The following is a 19,939-nucleotide window of genomic DNA, read 5'->3' as shown; positions in this document are numbered from 1 at the left end:
AGATGAATTTACCCTATAGAAGGAAAACTATAGGAATTTCCTCTGCATCACCAAAACCGTGAACTTTCTGGCCCCCTACTGTTATTAAAAATAGCTCATTCCAACAGAGTTGCTGACGTTGAACTCAATTCCTTGCATGTAAGGGTCCATGTCTTTCACTCACTGGTTAGGGCTAGGGGAGCATATAATGTATATAATACCTGTCACAGACCAGGAAACTGTAAAAGGAAAAACTCTTGAAGTGACTACTTTTAAGTCAATTGGGATTGATTCTTTCAGCAGAATCTCAGAAAAAGCAAACATGAAACTAATGACCATGAAAAATTTTTGTATAGTTTCCTTTGGTCGTAGTCCTATTGGCACAACCTCAGCCTTCAGCTTTTCACGTCTTTGGTGGATTATGTAGTTATGTAGTTAATCATAATTGTGAATTTATTGTTATCTGAACTTTCCTTTTGTGCATTACCTGCTATCTCAATACTGTATGTTTTAAAGGGCCACATCCCAAAAAGAAGCCCATCCTTTGCCCCCTACCATTTCAGCCTGTTAAAAACTCTTTTTTTAAAATATGGCAGACCATTTACTATTTATTTGATGATCTCATTATGTTTATTTGATATTCTCATTAACTATGTTGTTTGCATCTTTCCTGGTTAAAAGTTCACAGGAAGATTCTAAATTGAAAATACAAATGTATGTCAGAGATTATGGCATGTGGAAAACACTTTTTTGAATTGACTGAGTCTTTGTAGTATGAATGCAAAGAGTGGGGATTCTTGAGTCAAAATAATTGTTTTCAAATCTCAGTGTTTCAATTTCCTACCTTAGTGACAATATGTAAGTTACTGAACTTCTCTTAGCTTTCCTATTCCCATCTGTGAAAGAGTGATAATAATTTATAGGCCTATGGTACAGATGAATAACAAAATATATGTGAAAGTGCTGACATTTTGTAATGGATATTGAATGAATGTAAAAATGAAATAACTGGGACAAGGCAGGTATAAAGAGAACCAGACTATGATAGTCCCTAAAGGGCTTTTTTTCCACTTAAATAAGAAAACACGTGTAAAGTCACTAGCACAGTGTTCAGGACATGGTTGACTATCAAGGGATGTTAGTTCCTCCTTTGCAGAACATTTGCAGTTACATCTTTGTTTGGTGTTCCAAACTGAAAACATGTTTATGTGTTCTTGTGTCAACATTCAATAACCAGTTGCCTCACTGCAATGCTTCTTAACATTAGTTTGTATGCATATGACCTGGGAATGTTGTTAAATGTAGATTCTGACTCAGGAGGTCTGGGATGGAGTCGAAAATTCTATATTTTCAAAAGTCTCACAGCCAATTCCTATAAAGTTGGTCCAGTTGAATAGCAAAGCCTTAATAGGCCAGGCGGTATCCTCTCTTTGTTCCTTGCATTATCTGATTTCATAAAGCTTATAGTGTAAAGATGGTATTATTTTACAAATGAGAAAGTTTTAACCCACAGAGGGTTGATGAATGAAGATCATTGAAACCAATCATTCTGCCGTATTTCTTATGCTACCACAATCCATTTTTTTATTGTGTAGCTATTCTCTCATTTAGTTATCTATACCTTTAAGTTAATAGTTATCAAGTTTCCTTTTATACTTACTAAAGTTTTTTAAATTTTTAATATTATGGATACATATTGTACATATTTTTGGGACACGTGATATTTTGATACAAACATATAATGTGTAATAATCAAATCAGAGGAATTGGGATATCCATTGCCTCAAGCATTTATCATTTATTTGTGTTAGGAACATTCCAATTCCACTCTTTTAGTTATTTTGAAATATATAATAAATTATTGTTAACTGTAGTCACCCCATTGTGCCACTGAATACTGGATCTTATTCCTTCTAATTATATTTTTGTACCCATTAACCATCCTCTGTTTGTCCCCTCCCTCCCCATTACTCTTCCAAGCCTCTGAAAACGGTTATTCTATTCTTTAGCTCTATGAGTTAATTTTTTATTTAGCTCCCACGTGTGAGTGACAACATGTGACATTTGTCTTTCTGTGCCTGGCTTATTTCACTTAACATAATATCCTCCATTTCTAAATATGTTGTTGCAAATGACAGGATTTCACTATGGAGTTTCCTCCAAAAACTAAAACTAGATCTGCTGTACGATCCAGCAATCCCACTACTGGGTATATATCCAAAAGAAAGGAAATTTGTATATGGAAGAGATATCTGCACTCCCATATTTATTGCAGTGCTATTCACAACAGCCAAGATATGAAATCAGCCTAAGTGTCCATCAACAGATGAATGGATGAAGAAAATGTGGTGTATGTATACAATGGAGTATTATTCAGCCATAGAAAACAATCCTTTATATCCTTTTATATCTTTATCACTATCTCCCATTCTTTTCCCGATCTTTGCTCAGGTAATATGTAGCTTTGGTTTGTCAGTATCCCCATGTTTAACCCTGTCAGAGACAACTCACCCTCAACGGAGCCATCTTTAAGTGGCAAAATGATTGAGAGCAGTGAGGCAGATTTTGATATGTATTTGGTATAATTAATACAAGCTAGTTTTGTAAATCAGAACTCCTTTCTAGCTCTCTGGAATGAGCTGTCAAATCCTCTCCCCAAATCAGTGAGGAAGCAGTTGAGCTAAGAACCATCAGCTCTGGAATACCAATTTCCATGGTTCTACCACAGGGAAGCCCTGCCCCGCCAACTGGGGTATTTTTCTTCCCCCTCACTATTTCCAGCTTTATATCAGAGGATGCAGTCCCATTGCTTTTCATCCCCCGAGCCTTGTTGATAGTAAATTATCTAGAATAACACTGTGTTGCTGCATGCTTCTGTTATCTTTGCCTCAGTTACAGCACCAGGCTCCCCTCCCATTCCTGGGGCACACCTCCCGTTGCTATCCCAGTTATTTGGAAGCAGCCAGTGTTTCTATGCCCCGGGTTAGGTTTGCTCTTGTTTCTAATATCCCGCTCTTCTTTTCTCCCAACTTTCCCACAGCCAGTGCCATAGAGATATGGTTTCTAGCCCATTTCTGGAACCTACTGTTGACAGGAACATGTTCATAATTTCTTTTTTACAAAGATTATTCGAGAATAATGAGAACATCTTAATCATACTCAATGACTCAATGTATAAATGATGAATTTATTTTAAAAAACAGTTAAACGTAACATAATCATAAAAATATTGAAGAAGAGTGAGGTTAGCTTGGGTCATTGGTCTCTTTTTTCACGAGGAGATGATGAATGTTCTTGAGCCCAAGACAACTAGCTGGTCAAAAATTTCAGGACTGCTAATTTGCTCCCCTTCCTCCCTTCCTCTCTCCCTTCCCTCCTGCCTTTCCTTTTTGTCTCTCAGTCTTCTTATGTGTGTTACAGTGTACTTGCAGAATCCCTGCAGAGGGATTCATCATTAAGCTATCCATATATAGTATGAGTGTTTTTAATGTCAATAAGTACACCACTTCATCATCACTTAAATTGGTGCTTAACTATGTACATAGCTATGCCAAAATTAATTAACTAATCTTCAGATATGGCACATTTTGATTCCTTCCCAACTTGTTTTGCTGTTACAAGTCACGGTGGTCCTTGGCCGTGCTAAGATCTAAGCAACTGCTTTTCAGTTATTTCCCGCTTCTTTGTCCACCTATTTGCCTCCTCAATGAATGCTTGCAGGTCTGGGTTCTCCCTTTTAGAAATCCATCACCCAATATGGTATTCAAATACTCTGAGTAACTTTGTTATAGTATGGTAAGTATTGTGCTTCAAAACTTGGATTTTACCTGTTTGCTTGCTGTGTGACCTTGGACAAGCCATGTAATATGTCTGTACTTCAGTTTCCTCACCTATGACATGGGGATAATAATAGTAGCTATCATATAGTGTTGTTGTAAAAATTAAGGAAATGATATATGTAAATAGCACAGAAGAGTGTCCAGCATTTAGTGCATGCTCAATATTGGCTGTCACTAATGATGAGAAGCTTGCTTTGTCTTTTTATTCATACTATTAAACCTAAATTTTTATGGAAATATGGCCACAGAGAGAGCTTTTTTTTTTTTTTTTTGGCAAGGAATATGAAGAGCTGAGAGGTGAGTGCAGTGGCCTCAAGAGGGTAAAGCACATATTAGAAAATGTGGTCAGTTCTGATTATGTGGCCAGATATCAAAATTTCTAATATGATGGAGTCACTGAACCAGGACACAGGCTGTCAGAGGTATTTCATTAGCAGTCAGTTCGGCTGAGATCTGTATAGTCACCAAACATCAGACCATCACCTACCATCAGCAAGGTTGTGTGTTCAGACACACTTAAATTATTACAGTATTTCTTGTTACTGAATGGTGTGCATTTGTTTTCTCTTTCCCTTAGGATTCTTTTTTCTTCTTTCTTCTAGTGTAAGTAGAGAATAAGGAAAGTTCTTGTTGACTTGGGCTTGTCCTAAAAAAGACTTTATTGTACTCACTTGACCTTCTTAGTGAGCCTTTTCTGTAAACAGTTTTCCACTGTTCAGCAGAGTTCTGGCAGCTGGGAGACCCCTCAGAGGGAGCAGGGACTAGGTATAAACTTGGAAACTATTTTGGTAGATAGGAAAATGTGGGGAATTTTGGGTCATTTGTTCACTCTCAACTGCTAGAGGAGTACAACAAAAACATCTGAATTAAGCATTTTTCTGCATTTTAATTATTAGACCAAGTCCTTGCTTGATAAGAAAATAAACCCAACAGTAAATCAAATGTATGACAGAAAGACCAGGCATGTTTCTTATCTCTGTGTTCTCAAGTGCTGAAAGCAAAACAGTATGTCAAAAGGCTGATCTTCATTCTTAGTTATGTACTAGACTAATCGAGTCCCAGAAAGAGTGAGGCGATCAGTCCTTCTACTTAGGCAGAAGTTCTTGCCTATGTCTTTGGATTATGTCCCTGATCCTCCTTGTGTCCTACACTGTTGCTGTGTGGAACAGGAACCTTGATGGAATAGCCAAAGCCTAGTGCACGTGAGCAATCTACGAGTGGTCCAGCTCATCAGCAGCCTTGTATCTTACGAAGTTTTCTTCTGCGCTAGGAGTCCACTTCAGCCTTCCTTCAGAGAAAGTTTCCTAGAATGTATACTTGTGATTAAACTATACGGAAGTTGTTTCAAAAAGCAAGAAGAAAGAACTGATTAACCATTACTTCCAACTTAATATTGTCTGCTAGAAATTTTATGGACACTGGAAATTACAAAGTGCTTTCACTCCAGAGAATGAGTGTATATTCTAGAACCCACAGTGAATTTTGAAATTTCAAAATTTCTGTATGTATTCAGGGAAAATACAAGTAGCTAAACATTACTATTTTTTAAGTCTCATTAAGTCAGAATTGTAGATCAAGGCCTCATCATGGGTTACAGAGGAACGTAGCAACTGTATGAATATGTCACCTCAGTGTCCATCAAGAGAGGAATAGTACATCCATAGTATGGAATATTATATAGCCATTAGAAATGAAATACCTCTACTGTATATGCACTGATGGGGAAGCTCATCTGCCATAAATTCTTTAGAAATATAATGCTGTAAAACATTATTCAAAATGTGATCTCATTTTTGTAAAAACAAAAAAAGTATAAATGACTATATAGATATAGGTATCTGCTTCATTAAGAATAAGAATAATATATTTCAACTGTTAACAGTGGATTTCCCAAGGTATCAAAATTAAAAGAAAAAGTTGGGGGGGGATGGTGGCAGGGGAGTGGGAGGAGTTTTTACTTTTTAATTTATTCACATCTGTATTGTTTGGAATTTTGTTCATAAATATGTATTTTCGTAATACTTTACATGATTTTTTTTAAAAATGTATCAGGTATAAATCTCTCTGTATATCTAGTGGTTTCAAGCTCTAATCTAAAAGGAAACACAGTGTCAATCAGCAAATAGTGCAAATGACAAGTATCTCTTCACCTAAAGAAACTCCTTAAAAGTAACAGTATAAATTGTCTCATGCTTATAAATATATAGCTGTCACATGTCACAGATTACAAGATGTAAAAATGAAATCCAAGGCTGTTCTATGATAGAAATCATTACATTTTATCTGAGTGGGCTGATAGTAACAGCAGAAGGGAAATGTGTATATACAGTTTTAAAAGATGCTGAAAGTATGCAAATATTTTCATAATAGTCCTAGAAAGATATGCTGCTGCTGTATTATGATACCAAGCATCATAGATACTGATTGTCATCCTTACACCTTCCTTATTAAGAGTTCCATCTCAACATAGAGGGGAACCATGTCCATGGCAGTGAATTCAGTAACGTGAACATATTTGTGTTGAGAACCTAATGTGGGGGACTGGAAGCACAAAGATAAATAAGAGCCAAGAATTTCCCTCTGATACAAAGTACTAGAATGCTACATGGGCACACGGTGCTACAAATAGAGTAGGACTTTTTTTTTTTTGAGTCAAGGTCTTGTTCTTTTGCCCAGGCTGGAGTGCAGTGGCATAGTCTCGGCTCATTGCAACCGCTGCCTCCTGGGTTTAAGTGATTCTCCTGCCTCAGCCTCCTAAGTAGATGGGATTACAGGCACGCGCCACTTTGCCTGGCTAGTTTTTGTGTTTTTAGAAGAGATGGGGTTTCACCCTGTTGACCAGGCTGGTCTTGGACTCCTGACCTCAAGTAATCTGCCCACCTAGGCCTCCCGAAGTGCTGGGATTACAAGTGTGAGCCACTGTACCCGGCCAAACTAGGACTTTAGAATAGAGTGGTTGGATGGCCCCTCCAAAAGGAGGTGTTTTGTTTTCTATTTTGTTTTGTTTTAGGATAGGAAAAACAAAATGATTGTAAGCAGAGAGGAAAGAGTTGGTATAGAGAGGAGATGAAGAGATGATTAAGGGAAAAGAGGTAATTAACAAGATAAGCCCTGGAAGAAGCAGAGAGAGAGCCCAGGGTAGAGACTGGCCTTGGGAAAGAGGAAGAATATCATCCAGAATCTGTAAAAGCAGGAAGAGGGCCTGAGCAGTGAGGCAGAGATACTCTGAGGCGAAGGACGAGGAAACAAAGGAGTCTGTATGACTTTCTCCATCTGGTGAGAAGTGACTTTATTGACAGTGAGTGAGAGTAGTGGTAGGTGTAGGGGCTGTACAAAGATTCGGAATAGGCACTGTGAAGAACAGAAGATCACCTGGAATGATTAAAAAGATGGTGGGGCATCACTGAGGTGCCAGCTGAGGCTGAGTTGCATGAGTTTTTAGTGAAATTAATTTAAAATACATTCTCGTTACTTTTTCTAGCAATGCAGCAGCCAGGCACAGGGGCATAGAAATTCAGAGTGGCTAGAATGGATGGGCTGTAGAAGTCAAATGATTTCTGTATTGAAAGCTTCATAAGAAAATTCACTGGACATTAGTCAAGTAATTGCTTCACTACAAATTTCACTTTGTCAATGTTTCTTTTCCCTTAATTTGTATAGTCAAATCTGTACTTCTGTAAAGAGGTAGGAACAATATCCTGTACTTTAAATGTTAACCAACTAGATACTGCCATTAGAATTTCTAAAACTTCTAGCTCACAGTTGCTTCTCATACATTATGTATTTTTAGGCTGGAAAAACTAATAACATCCTTTTTGGAAGACCAGGATCCAGAGAGTAGATTAGAGGTTGGCGCGGATATGCGTAAAGTTCATCACTGTTTTCATCATTTAAAGGTAAACTTCAATGTTTCCCCAATAGAAGCCATTTGCAGCCATGTTCAAGCTGCACAAAAGCTTTTCTATTGACCAATTCTTGGAAGGTTAGGATCCAGCATTGCATGTCCAGAAAATGGTATAACCTTTGAACCAATAGTATGGCTATCGCTGAGTTTCTTCAGCGATTGTATCTTACTTGCCAATAAATAAACTCAGGACATGGACTTCTAATTCTTTTGCCAGGAATATCTACCTTCTACACAGAGTAGTTTCATATTTTTTTAAAAAAAAATTCTTTTCAAACTATATCAAGAGAATTGCATTCTGCATTTTTTCAGCAATTTGATATAGCCATATGATATTTCAGTTCTTCTCTGCCTTAGGTTTCAATTTTCGTGATGAGGAGCTGGGAATATAATCACTTTTACTTTTAGCTTGCTTGTATTTTTGCATACTTCATTAAGATAGTAAACATTTGCTGTGAGTTACTAAGGGCCAGGTATAGATAAGGCAAAGTTTAATAAGCAAGTCATGGGGATGACAGATGTTGTAAAGAATAATCACAATACATGATAAGTACTAGAATAAAAGTGTGAATTAAGTGGAATGATGTATAGAGAAAGGGAAAGGAGTCCAAGAGGAGATAATGTTGAGCAAGCATTTCCCAATTTAGGGAAGAAGAGATAAGATAGGGGAGAGGGGCATGAGGAAGGAAGAGGGAAAGAAGGCAGGTAGAAGGGAGAAAACATGCCAAGCCAAAAAAGCAACTGCCTCACAAAGACAACACACCTGCATCATGCAGGTCACACATGCCTGATGTGTGCAGGGAATTGTTAAAGGAAAAAGAGTCAAAGAAACAAAGAAATTTGGACTAGAGATATGGATACTAAGCTCTGATTTTATCTTGCAGAAACTATTGAATGACAAGAAGATCTTTGGAAACAATACAGTCTCCAATACAGTCTCCTCTGAAAGCAAAGACCAAGACTGTCAAGAACCATTAAAAGAGGAAGAATATAGAAAGCTACGAGATATTCTAAAACAGAGAGATAATGAAATCAGTATCCTTTCTGAAGTGATGAAGAAACTTCCTCTCTCCTGGTTTGAAAGGGGTAAACAGCTGTCTTTCCTGAGCCACGTGGCTGAGCTCCCCACCCAGCTTCCATTTCACATTGCTTCTTTCCATTGAGAAGTCAAAGGTCCCTTCAAAGTATTTCAACTAGTGAAAAAGAGTTTCTATAAAAGAAGAAGATGCATTTGTTTTTATCCTGATATAGTTACTCTTGCAGGGGACATTTCAATTTATTTCAAAGTATGAGCCTTTTTACACCATCTTTTAACATTAATTTTTTAAAATACATATTTTTGGCTCCTCTGTTGTGTTCTTTTTGTTTTAGCCCTGAGCCAGTAAGTTAGCTGGTTATCTTTAGCGAGCTGACCGGACACCAGGCTGACCACAGCCTCACCATGGCCCAGAATTTGTGGCTGGTGCGTGGGTGAAACTCAAATGATGGCTGAAAAATGACAAATGGTATTTAGCTTATGAAGAGCAGAGATTGATTTAAATGTAACTTTTTATTTAAAAGCCAGATCTACTGCTTTGAGTTCCACTTACAAATGTTCCCAAATTTGGAAGTGAGTATAGATGAGTGTTCAAGATAGAATTCTTTTTTTTTAGCTAAACTGATCAGTACCAAATAAGATAGAATTCTTATTGGCTCCAGGAGGCAGTGTATCTTGGGTGCTGAAAGTGATAGTAGCCCATGGGAGCATGTGTTGCCTCCAGTTGTAGACAAAGTGGTTACTTCTAAGGAGCCCTGTGGGGCTGGGTGGACCTCGGGCTTCCCAGATATTTCTTCAGTATTGTTTCTTATTTTATCTTTCAAGCTTCTTGTAAAAAGATTTGACATTTTCATTACGTTTGCAGAATTTAAACATGCACAAGAAATCCTTTCGGTCAGTTCTTTATAAACAGATATTTTTGTTCATTTTTTAAAATTACTAAAAGATACTTTAGCTTCAGCTATTTACGCAAAATGCATGAAAATAGTCTACATAAAGGAAACCCAGTAACAAAGAGGTAAGAACAAACTAAATGGGAGGTAGGCATGTTGCCTGATTAACTTCGGTCTTTAATTTTTCTTGAGTATTAGCAGACCCTGCGTGTCAGATTCAAGTGAGTTTTAGCTGACCAGGGAACAGTAGGTTCAGCTGAGAATCCCCCCGGCACGCACACACAAGCCTTCGTCCGTCAGTGCTGCCCACGGTGTTGTCACCCTCGCATTCCTTTTCCTTCCTCTTACACCATCCATCTCCAGGCATGGTCTCAGCCTGGACCTCAGTCCTGGCCCCAGCCCCAGCATGAGCTCTGTTTCTTTTCCTGGCCTTGATCCTAGTCTAGGATCTTCTCCTTTAAATACTCCTACCAACTTCTTAATCCCCTTCTGGGCTTATGAATATCTGTGCATATAGGAGGGATGAAATGAGATATGACAGAGAGAGAACAGTCCAAGCTTGTTCCTGTATGTTTATTTTAAAAAGAGAGTGAAAGAGAGATATCCATCACCTCCCCTCCTTCACTGTGGTGAATCCAGGCATCGCCGTTCATGTGAGGCTACCCTAGCTTCTTTACTGACTGTCAGCAATTCAAACAGGGCTCCCTCCATCTGAGACTCTTATTCAAAATGATAGTGTATGGGAGTCAGAGTGGAAAGAATACTGTACTTCAATTCATACCTGGATTGAAATCCTAGCTCTTCGTTTATTAGCTCTGTACCTACTCAGTGACGTTGCTTTCTATTCTTCAGGAGCAGGACCATAAGACCTGCTGAGAAAAGCCCATAAATGCTCTGAGCACTGCAGAGTGTGATGTAATTGGAGTTATGACTATGAAGACAATGAGTAAGCTCAGAAGAAGGAATAATAGCAGCTAAGATTTAATCCTCTCAAAGCTGTGCTTATCAAACACCAACAACCAAGAAAGCCTCCTGAAATCTCATAGTTCCTCAGAGTCGGGTTGGTGGATGTTTTCATATCTTTCTTTGTAGAACACAGAAGGCTAAGACTGTGACACAACAAATGGGAAAGATATGGCTTCCAGGAAATAAAAAAAGTGTTTATAATTGAGTTTATGAAAGACAGTAATGCACCCCAAATGACTGCGAACAACATCAGATCTTTTTGGAAAGAGTGAAAGTGATGTCCTGTCGGTGACATCCTCAGCTTGAATAAAGTTCACACACTCCTTCACAAAATATATGACAGGGGGATTCATGACCCAGCAAAGTGCTTGGCACAAAGGCCATTCCCATAAATGGGAATGGGGAGGACAAGAAGACAGGGGAAAGGTGAGAAGAAGGAACCCAGCACAGAAGATAGATTCATATTGTGATCTTTATGAAATGTACGTCAGAACGCATCATTATTCTGATTCAAATCTTCAAGGGGCTTCCCATGATACTGAGAATGAAACCAAACTCCTTGCGCTGGTTTACAAGGGCCTGGGGGATCTTGCCCCGCCCACCCCACCCCCTCCCCCACGGACCGCATTTCTCATGCCTCGTCCCACGTGTGCTAGGTTTCAGTCACAGTTACTTTCTTGTTGTTCTTCTAACACGAGGTTCCTCAGCCTTGGCACTATCAACATTTGTGGCTGGATAATTCTTCATCTCGGGAGTTGTCCTGTGCATTGCAGGATGTGGGATCACAGGACTGCAGCATCGGGAGCCACTACCGGGCCTGTTTCTCTTTAGGGATTTCATCATCTCCTCTGCATAGATGTTATTCCTCTGGCTGGTTTTTCTTATGGCTCAGATCTTACCTTAAAGGTCACTCTTAGGCCTTTTGTAGCACCCAATATAGAGCAGCTGCCCAGTCACCCTTGACCTTCTTCACATTAGGTATCTGGCATTCTGACATTGTGTGTGTGTGTGCGCGCATGCATGCATGTGTGAGACCTCTTTCCCCAGTAGGATGTCTGCCTCATGAGAGCAAGAAACTAGTCTGCCTTGTCATTGCTCTATACCGATGCCTAGAACAGGGCCTGGCATCTATAGCACAAGCTCCAACAAATATCACTGAATGAGTGAGTCAGTGGATATTGCCATCACAGTGTGTGAACCAATGGAAGTGTATGATGACATTGGTAATCAGTTCCATACAAAGAGGAGCAGCGTGTTGGGGCAGAGCCCTGTTCTTCTCTGTCGTGTTAATTCTTAGACACTAAGAAGCTGTGAGCATTTTTGGTAAGTACCTGTTGTTTTGGGGCAAGGAATGGAAGCCACATGAGAGAGAGCAAAACTGATTATGCTTCCAGAAATCACCAACTGGGAGTTAAAGCTGAGGAGGAAGGTGAAGGTCATATGACTTCGTGCTGCTTGTCCAAGAATAAATATCATCTGGATACCTAAGTAGCAGTGCTCTCTGTCTCCCACACCAGACCACATTTAGACTCCCATTTTAATGAGTCTTCTCTAGCAATGCAAAGGCATTGAATTCATCTTACCCCATATGCAGTTAGAGTTCTGAGATTCTCAATAGGGGTTATAGTCTTTCCGTTTAGTGGATTGGACAAAAATCTCTTAGAGTTCTAGGCATCTTGAACCCAGAATGAACAGTGAAGTGGGGTAGAGGGGAGTGGTTTTATCCTTTATCATCAATGGTCCTGGCATATCTCAATGGCCCACAAAAGGTGCATTTTAAAATGATATGTCTATGCTAATAATTTGCTGCTTTTCAGTTCCATTTGAGACCAAACATTAGTGGCTTAAAAAGCCCCCATCTAAACGTACTCTACATAAGCATGTGTTGGGCTTGGGGCGCTCTGGCTGCATCTTTGTCACTACACTGGCCACCAGGATGAAGACAGCTGATCTGCCAGCTGGGTGGGTTTCGCCATTCTCCCGCTCAGCTCTTCTGCTGCCTCCTGAGCAGGTGCGTGCTCAACCAGGGGGCTGATACGTATACATAGGCTATGTAAGTAAATTCATCTTTTATCTGGGAAGATGTATACATAGCCTATTGTCTACTACTATTCAGCCTTCATTTGACTTTTTATAAGTGCTTTCATGAGATTGTGAAGACGTACCTGGTTTACACTCAGAACATTTTAAAGACCTTGGGTTTGCTAATTTTTCATATAATGGTGCTATATTGAAAGAATGTCCCCTAAATTGTCCGTAACTATATATGGGGCTTCAGGAAGTTGAAGCCTTCCTTCAGTCAGTCTTTGCCACATGATAAATAGCAAATGTTAGGGACATTAATGACACTTAGGACATTTGTGTTTTGATTACTATAAGCTAGCATCAGTCATTCAATCCTTAAGTCAAGTTTCAGATATCCTGGTCAACATGTTAAAAAAAGAAAAGAAGAAAGCTCAGGAGGCTCTCCACTTGGCTGGCATGGATAGACGTGAATTCAGACACTCCCAGAGCCCACCCTTCCCCCTGGGAAACCCAGAAGAAGGTCAAAGGATGCGACTATCCTCAGCTCCCTCACAGGCCCAGGACTTCAGCACTTTGGGGAACAGATCTAGTTTGCTCCACAAGAAAACAGGTCAGTTGACTAAATTTCCAATATTTCTCATTGTCTGTAATGGATTTCAATGTAGCACCCTTTAGTTTTAAATGTGTCAGGATGAAGGCTCACACAATTTATTTGTTATAATTATTTTTTATAACTATCAATTATCTTAAATTAAATACCAGTTGCCCAAACTGATGACTGAACTGAGAGGAACCCAGTATGAATTTTCACAGAATTCAGTGGTAGAATAGATGGGTTCAGGATAACAGTAAAAAAGTTAACTTTAGAGAAAGGGAACAAATAAGATCCGATATTGCTGATATGATGATGATACAGTGTTTATTTCTAAATTCAGATGAACTATCTGCAGGAAAACTATCTAAAAATATTACCGGGCTGGGCACGGTGGCTCATGCCTGTAATCCCAACATTTTGGGAGGCCAAGGCAGGCAGATCGTGAGGTCAGAAGTTCAACACCAGCCTGGCCAATATGGTGAAACCCCCATCTCTACTAAAAAATACAAAAATTAGCCAGGCATGGTGGCGTGTACCTGTAGTCCCAGCTACTCAGGAGGCTGAGGCAGGAGAATGGCTTGAACCCAGGAAGTGGAGGTTGCAGTGAGCCAAGATCAGGCCACTGCACTCCTGCCTGGGCGACAGAGTGAGGCTCTGTCTCAAAAATAATAATGATGATAATAATATTACCACATCCTTAAATGACAATAAATTAATAAAAATGTGTCAGATAATAGCATTTGGCAGGGTTGGGCCAACTCAGAGGCACCTTTCCTGTTTCCAGCTTTTGAAAGGTGTGTCAGTGTCCTGCTGCTACAGACTGTGCTGGGAGCCGAAGTTCATTTGCGTATGTTTCTATTAGGCCAGCAGAGCATGATGTGCACTCAGGTGACTGATGCCTTTCCCTTAAAGACATTGAGGAACCAGACCTATGGAATGTCCTAGAACAAATGGGTAAAGCCCTTCCCTTTTTGATAACATAAGTTGAAATTTTTTGGATACACATGTGTTGGAATGGACTACCTGACACGCATGGTTTTCTGAAGGATTCAGCCTGGGAATAATTAAGCAGTATGGTGCTCACTAAGAAGCACATATTTTAGTTAAGACAAGATTGAGAAGCATGGAAATATATTTTGTAACATTACAAATCTTTACCTCTTAATTCCATATCTCCTTGCTTTGAATATTTTTTCAGCAACACAATAGAATGAACTCAAAATCCCAGGAAACCAAGCATGCTGTTTTTACCATTTATCATGATGGCAGTAGACAATGAAGATCCATAATTCCTCCCTGTGATAGTTTTCTATACATCTTTGCTGGTTGGGAAAAGGGGGCCATCTGGATTGCTGAATTCAATGATTTATTCATTTATTCATTCCTCTTTTATTCAACAAACATTTATAGAGCACATCCTTTGTTTTAGGCATAGTGCTAATTAGTATTATTATGGCCACAGCTTACACAGTCCTTATATACATCAGGTACTATTCTAAGTTCTCTTCCTGGATTAACTCATTTAATCTTTATCCTATAAGTTCTTGTTTTATTCCATATTACAGAGGAAAACATACATGGACAAATACAACCTCTGACTTCAGTATGTACAGATTGACAGGGAAGAGAGCCACTGAACAACCGATTACAGAAGTACACGTCTGTGTTACTGAGAAAGCACATACTAGGAACCCAACCTCCAGTTAAGACCAGAAAAATCCCAAAAGTGGGGTGAAGGTAGAAATGTGGCTAGAAGGAATATTGCAAGCAGAGAGAATCAATGCCATGGATAGCTTTCCAGGCCATTGTGGTGGAAAGGAGCATTTTAGGAAGTACAAAAGCCAGGTGTGGTTAGGATCTGGGGAGTGAAAGGCTGGGAAAACAGGTTGATTGACATGGGCAGAAAGGACTGACAGAGGACACTAAAACTGCATGACCAGTTAGGAGGCTATGGCAGCAGTCCAGGCCAAAGGACAGAGATGACAAGAGAGAGGCAGGGGCATCAGAAGCATTTATGAGGTCGAGCGGACAGGGACCCATGGCAGATTGGATGTTGGGGGTTAAGGGTGAGGATTGGCCCCCAGGTGTCTGGGTGGCTGGTGAGGCTTTTCATGGAGACAAGGAACAGTGAGTGCCTTCCCTGGCCCCACAATTTCCCCAGTTGACATTGTTGGTTATAGAGAGCATGGGATTGGCATGTCTGCTGAAATAAAATCGGTACTCATGTTAGAACCTCATGGCTTATGATAGAAGGGGACCTCTGTTTACTGGCCTTTTCCAAAGACACACACTATTGTACCCATGCATAAATGGTCTCAGATATCACTGCCCAGCCCCTTGTTGTGTGCCAGGCCTTTTCTATTTCTATGTCTTCTTGCCCACACCATCTCCCTTCTCATAATTCTTCTTCCCCACAGCATCTTATAATCACTCTCCCTCCTTATAATTATAGTCAAGACTTTCAGTAACTCTTTTCCTCCCTTGATATTGCTATTGAGACAGACTAGAGTTTTGTTTGGAGAATGAATAAAGTTTACTTGAATAGAAAATCACTGAAAAAAGAATGGAAATTTTTTGTAAAGTCCTAATACAAATGAGGTTAAAGTTTTGGAGAAGAGCCTTCTATTTGAAAGGGTTTTTGAGTTGTTTTTGCTGTCCTTGGATATAGTTCTACCAATAACTTTAAACAGAGGTAGGCTTACAAATGGAATGATAATGATCTCACCATTTGGGGGAGGGATTGATTAGGGATTTTTTTTTTTTTTTTTTTTTTTTTTTTGGCAAAACTACACATAGGATGAAAATTGTTGTGGATGAATGAAGGTGGCAAAGCAACAGGTAATGGGATAGTTCATTACAATATTTAATCACTACAATTCTAGGAGCTGATCAGTCTTTATTATTCCATTGTTTTATACATAAGAAGCTTGTATAAACTAAACCAAATATAAAAAAATTAATAAGTATGTTGTTTTGAAAGTATTTCTGCCTTATGTCAGTGTTAACGGTTTCTATTAACTCTTCCCAGGGCTGCCTCTAATGCAGAAAGTGAGTAAATCTGACCATCTCTGAAACTGTTGGGAAACTGTCTCCCCTTTGACAACCCTCTCCCATCTCCCATTCACCTCCACTTTACCACTTCATGCTGAAAATAACCCCCTTCAAATTAGAAAATGAAACCGAATTCATGGGTCCCTAGAGAGCCCTGCAGTCATTGCGCACGCAGCCTGACATGGCCAAGGAAGGTTAGGGGCTTTGGGGCTTTTTGTTGTTGTTTTGGAGTTTAAATGTCTGTTTCGGTTTCATTGAAATAATGAGAGGGATTGTTCCGCTCCACAGTTTGCAAAGAGTTGTATTGTTCGCTTTAAAATAGGAGGAGTTTAAGGGTTGGAGTTTTTTAAAAATTTCTTTCTGTTTTAGTTTTCTGACTGCCTGTTCTAAATAGTCACCTGGAACCAGTCAGTGTTCTGAGAGCCCTGATGACTCACCACCTCCTTTAACTCTTTGAGATGCCAACAGAACCCACTCATCACAGATGATGCCATTGGCATTCTAAAAGGTGAAATGAAAGCCAAAGCTGTAGCCTGGAGGCTCCAGACCCTTATCTCCTACTCCATGAGAATTTGTTGAGTCCCTGCTGTGTGCATAGAAAGGCCCAGGATGCATGTTGTAGGCAATGCCGTGGTGAACTGAAAATGGGGCTCTGCTTTGGGGAGCTTACATTTAAACAGTAGAGGCTGGCTTTCTACCCAAAGAGCAGAGACCGAAATATCAAGTCCTCTAAGCAGGAATTGGAAGAAACACTGTGTGAATTCAAAGGAGTAGGAGAGGATTTAATAAGTAGATTGAGAAAAGCATTACAGAGCAGATGACATGAAAGTTAAATCTCAAAGGATGGGCAGAATTTGGACATTCAAAGGTGGATGGAAGAAAGAACATTTCATAACATTTAGTCTTAAAGAATAATGTGAACATTTGTATGTCTTCTTAAGAGAAATGTCTATCAGGTTACCCTTTTTTTTTTTTTTTGAGACAGAGTCTCGCTTGGTTGCCCAGGCTGGGGTGCAGTGGCGCAATCTCAGCTCACTGCAAGCTCCGTCTCCCAGGTTCACACTATTCTCCTGCCTCAGCCTCCCGAGTAGCTGGGACTAGAGGCACCTGCCACCACACCCGACTAATTTTTTTGTATTTTTTAGTAGAGATGGGGTTTCACCATGTTATCCAGAATAGTCTCAATCTCCTGACCTCATGATCCACCCGCCTCGGCCTCCCAAAGTGTTGGGATTATAGGCGTGAGCCACTGCGCCCGGCCAAGTCACCCATTTTTAAATTGAATTATTGGTTTTCTTTCTATAGAGTTATTTGAGTTCTTTATACATATCTTATCTATTTCTGACATTAATCCCTGATCAGATGTATGGCTTACCATGTTTTCTCCCAATTCATAGGTTGCCTCTGCACTCTGTTGTTTGATTTGTTCTGCAGAAGCTTTTTATTTTGATGTAACCCCATATGTCTGATTTTGCCTTTGTTGCCTACAATTTGGGGGATCAAATCTAAAAACTTATTGCCCAGATCAGTGTCATGTAGTTTTTCCCCTATCTTTTCTTCCAGTAATTTTTCAGTTTCAGATAAGTTTAACTCTTTAGTCCATTTTGAGTTGATTTCTGCATATGGTGTGAGATAGGCATACAGAAGAAGTTTTGTTCTTCTGCATATAAATAGTTTTCCCCACACCACTTACTGAAGATTCTCTCTTTCTCATTGTGTATTCTTGGCATCTTCATCAAAAATCAGTTGAGTCTCCATGTGTGGTTCATTTCTGAGCTCCCAATTCTGTTCCATTGGTCGATGAGTCTATTTGTATGTGAGGACCATGCTCTTTGTTCTTTTTACTCATGATAGCTTTGGATATTCAGGGGTTTTTGTGGTTCCATATGAAATTTAGAATTTGTTTTTTCTGTTGCAATGAAAAATGGTTTTGGAATTCTGATAGGGAATACATTGAATCTATAGATCACTTCAGTAGCATGGACATTTTAACCATATTAATTCTTCCAGTTTATGAACAGATAAATGAAAAAATGTTCGATATCACCAATCATTAGTGAAATGCAAATTAAAAACCACAATAAAATACCACCTCACACCTGTCAGAATAGCTATTATCAAAAATACAAAAGATGACAAGTTAGGGAGGATGTGGAGAAAAGGGAACCCTTGCACACTGTTGGTGGAAATGTAAATTAATACAGCCATTGTGGAAAACTATATGGAGGTTCCTAGAAAAACTAGAAATAGAATTACTGTATGATCCAGTCATGCCACTTCTGGATTTGAAATCAATATGTATCCAACAGATTTGAAATTGAGACGTCAAAGAGATATTTGCGTTCCCATGTTCACTTCACCATTATTTACAGTAGCCAAGTGATGGAATTAACCTAAATGTCCATCAACAGATGAATGGATAAAGAAAATGTGGTACATATACACAATGCACTACTATTCAACCTTTAAAAGGAAAGACTTTTTGCCATTTGTGACAATATGGATGGAATTGGAGAACATTATACTAATTGAAATAAGCCAGGCACGGAGAGACAATACCACATGGTCTCACTTATACATGAAATCTAAAACAATCGAACTCAAAGAAGCAGAGAGTAGAATGGTGGTTACCAAAACCTGGGAGGAGGGGATGAGGAGATGATGGTCAAAGGGTACAAAGCCTCAACTAGATGGGAGAAATGTCATCTTTTATGTTGAGATATATTGTACTGCATAGTGAATATAATAAGTAATGCACATTTCAAAATTGCTGACAGAATAAATTTCAGATATTCTGACCACAAAAAAAGATAAGTATTTGAAGTGATGGATATGTTAATTAGTGTTATTTAATTATTCCACATTAAATTCATAAATCGTGGCATCACTTTGTACCTCATAAATATATGCAATGATAATTTGTCAATTTACAACTAAAAATAAAAGTTAAGAAAATAATAATATGAGCAAAGTCTTGGGAACAGGGACACAAGGAAACCCGTGTAGAGTTGACAGGAGTTTAGCCAGAGCTTTGGAGGTGTGCAGGAAATCAGAAGAAATAAGGCTAGAAAAATAAGTGGGAAATTGCTAGAATGGTTGCCTTAGGGAGAGGGAGTAAGGGAATAGTTGGGAACTTCTTTTAACTTTGTATGCTTTCATATTGTTTTAATTTCTTACTTTTCTTTATTGAATAAGTGGAGTCATATTATGGAAATCTTTGAATGCCAAGCCAGGGGACTTTTTTTTTTTTTCATTTGGTTGTAAGAGAACCACCAAAGTGGAAGGGGCTATGGTGATAGTTGTGCTCTGGGGAAGTATTTTTTTAAAGAACTCTTTGGAGTATATTGGAAATGAGGTGCCTGGAGAGCAAGTAAATGGTTTAGGAAATGTAGTAGACCAGGGTGGGAGTAATTAGAAACAAAGAGGAGAGGAACATAGGGATATAGAGTGGAGGGAGCCCACTGCAGTTCTTCATGGCAGAAAGGAGGGCTCTGCTTCTCTCTCTTCCCAGGTTTCCAGTAGATGCTAATTACGCAGCTATAGACAGAAGAAGAACAGGGGATCTGGTGCTTCCCTAGGCTGCTGCCTCAAACCTTGAGTCAGTTCCTTGAGTTTGTTTTACTGTTGCTCAAAGAGTTGCTCTCAACACCA

General features: G+C 39.3%; 1 protein-coding gene across 3 annotated transcripts in view; it reads left to right on the top strand.

The window, feature by feature from the left end:
- Nucleotides 1–19,939, top strand: part of KIF6 (kinesin family member 6) — a 385,185-nt gene that overhangs the window by 172,806 nt on the left and 192,440 nt on the right. For 2 of the 3 annotated variants that reach the window (XM_010389731.2, XM_010389732.2), the window contains exons 11-13: nucleotides 7,609–7,714; nucleotides 8,607–8,757; nucleotides 13,034–13,252. In XM_010389731.2, the coding sequence (XP_010388033.2) occupies nucleotides 7,609–7,714; nucleotides 8,607–8,757; nucleotides 13,034–13,252 (476 nt within the window). Of the gene's footprint in view, nucleotides 1–7,608; nucleotides 7,715–8,606; nucleotides 8,809–13,033; nucleotides 13,253–19,939 lie in introns of all 3 variants that reach the window. The other variant, XM_010389733.2, reaches the window with a different exon arrangement.

This window comes from Rhinopithecus roxellana, chromosome 4, assembly GCF_007565055.1.
Source record: "Rhinopithecus roxellana isolate Shanxi Qingling chromosome 4, ASM756505v1, whole genome shotgun sequence".
In the NCBI taxonomy this organism is placed as follows: domain Eukaryota; kingdom Metazoa; phylum Chordata; class Mammalia; order Primates; family Cercopithecidae; genus Rhinopithecus; species Rhinopithecus roxellana.
This window is presented reverse-complemented; position numbering and strand designations above follow the sequence as displayed.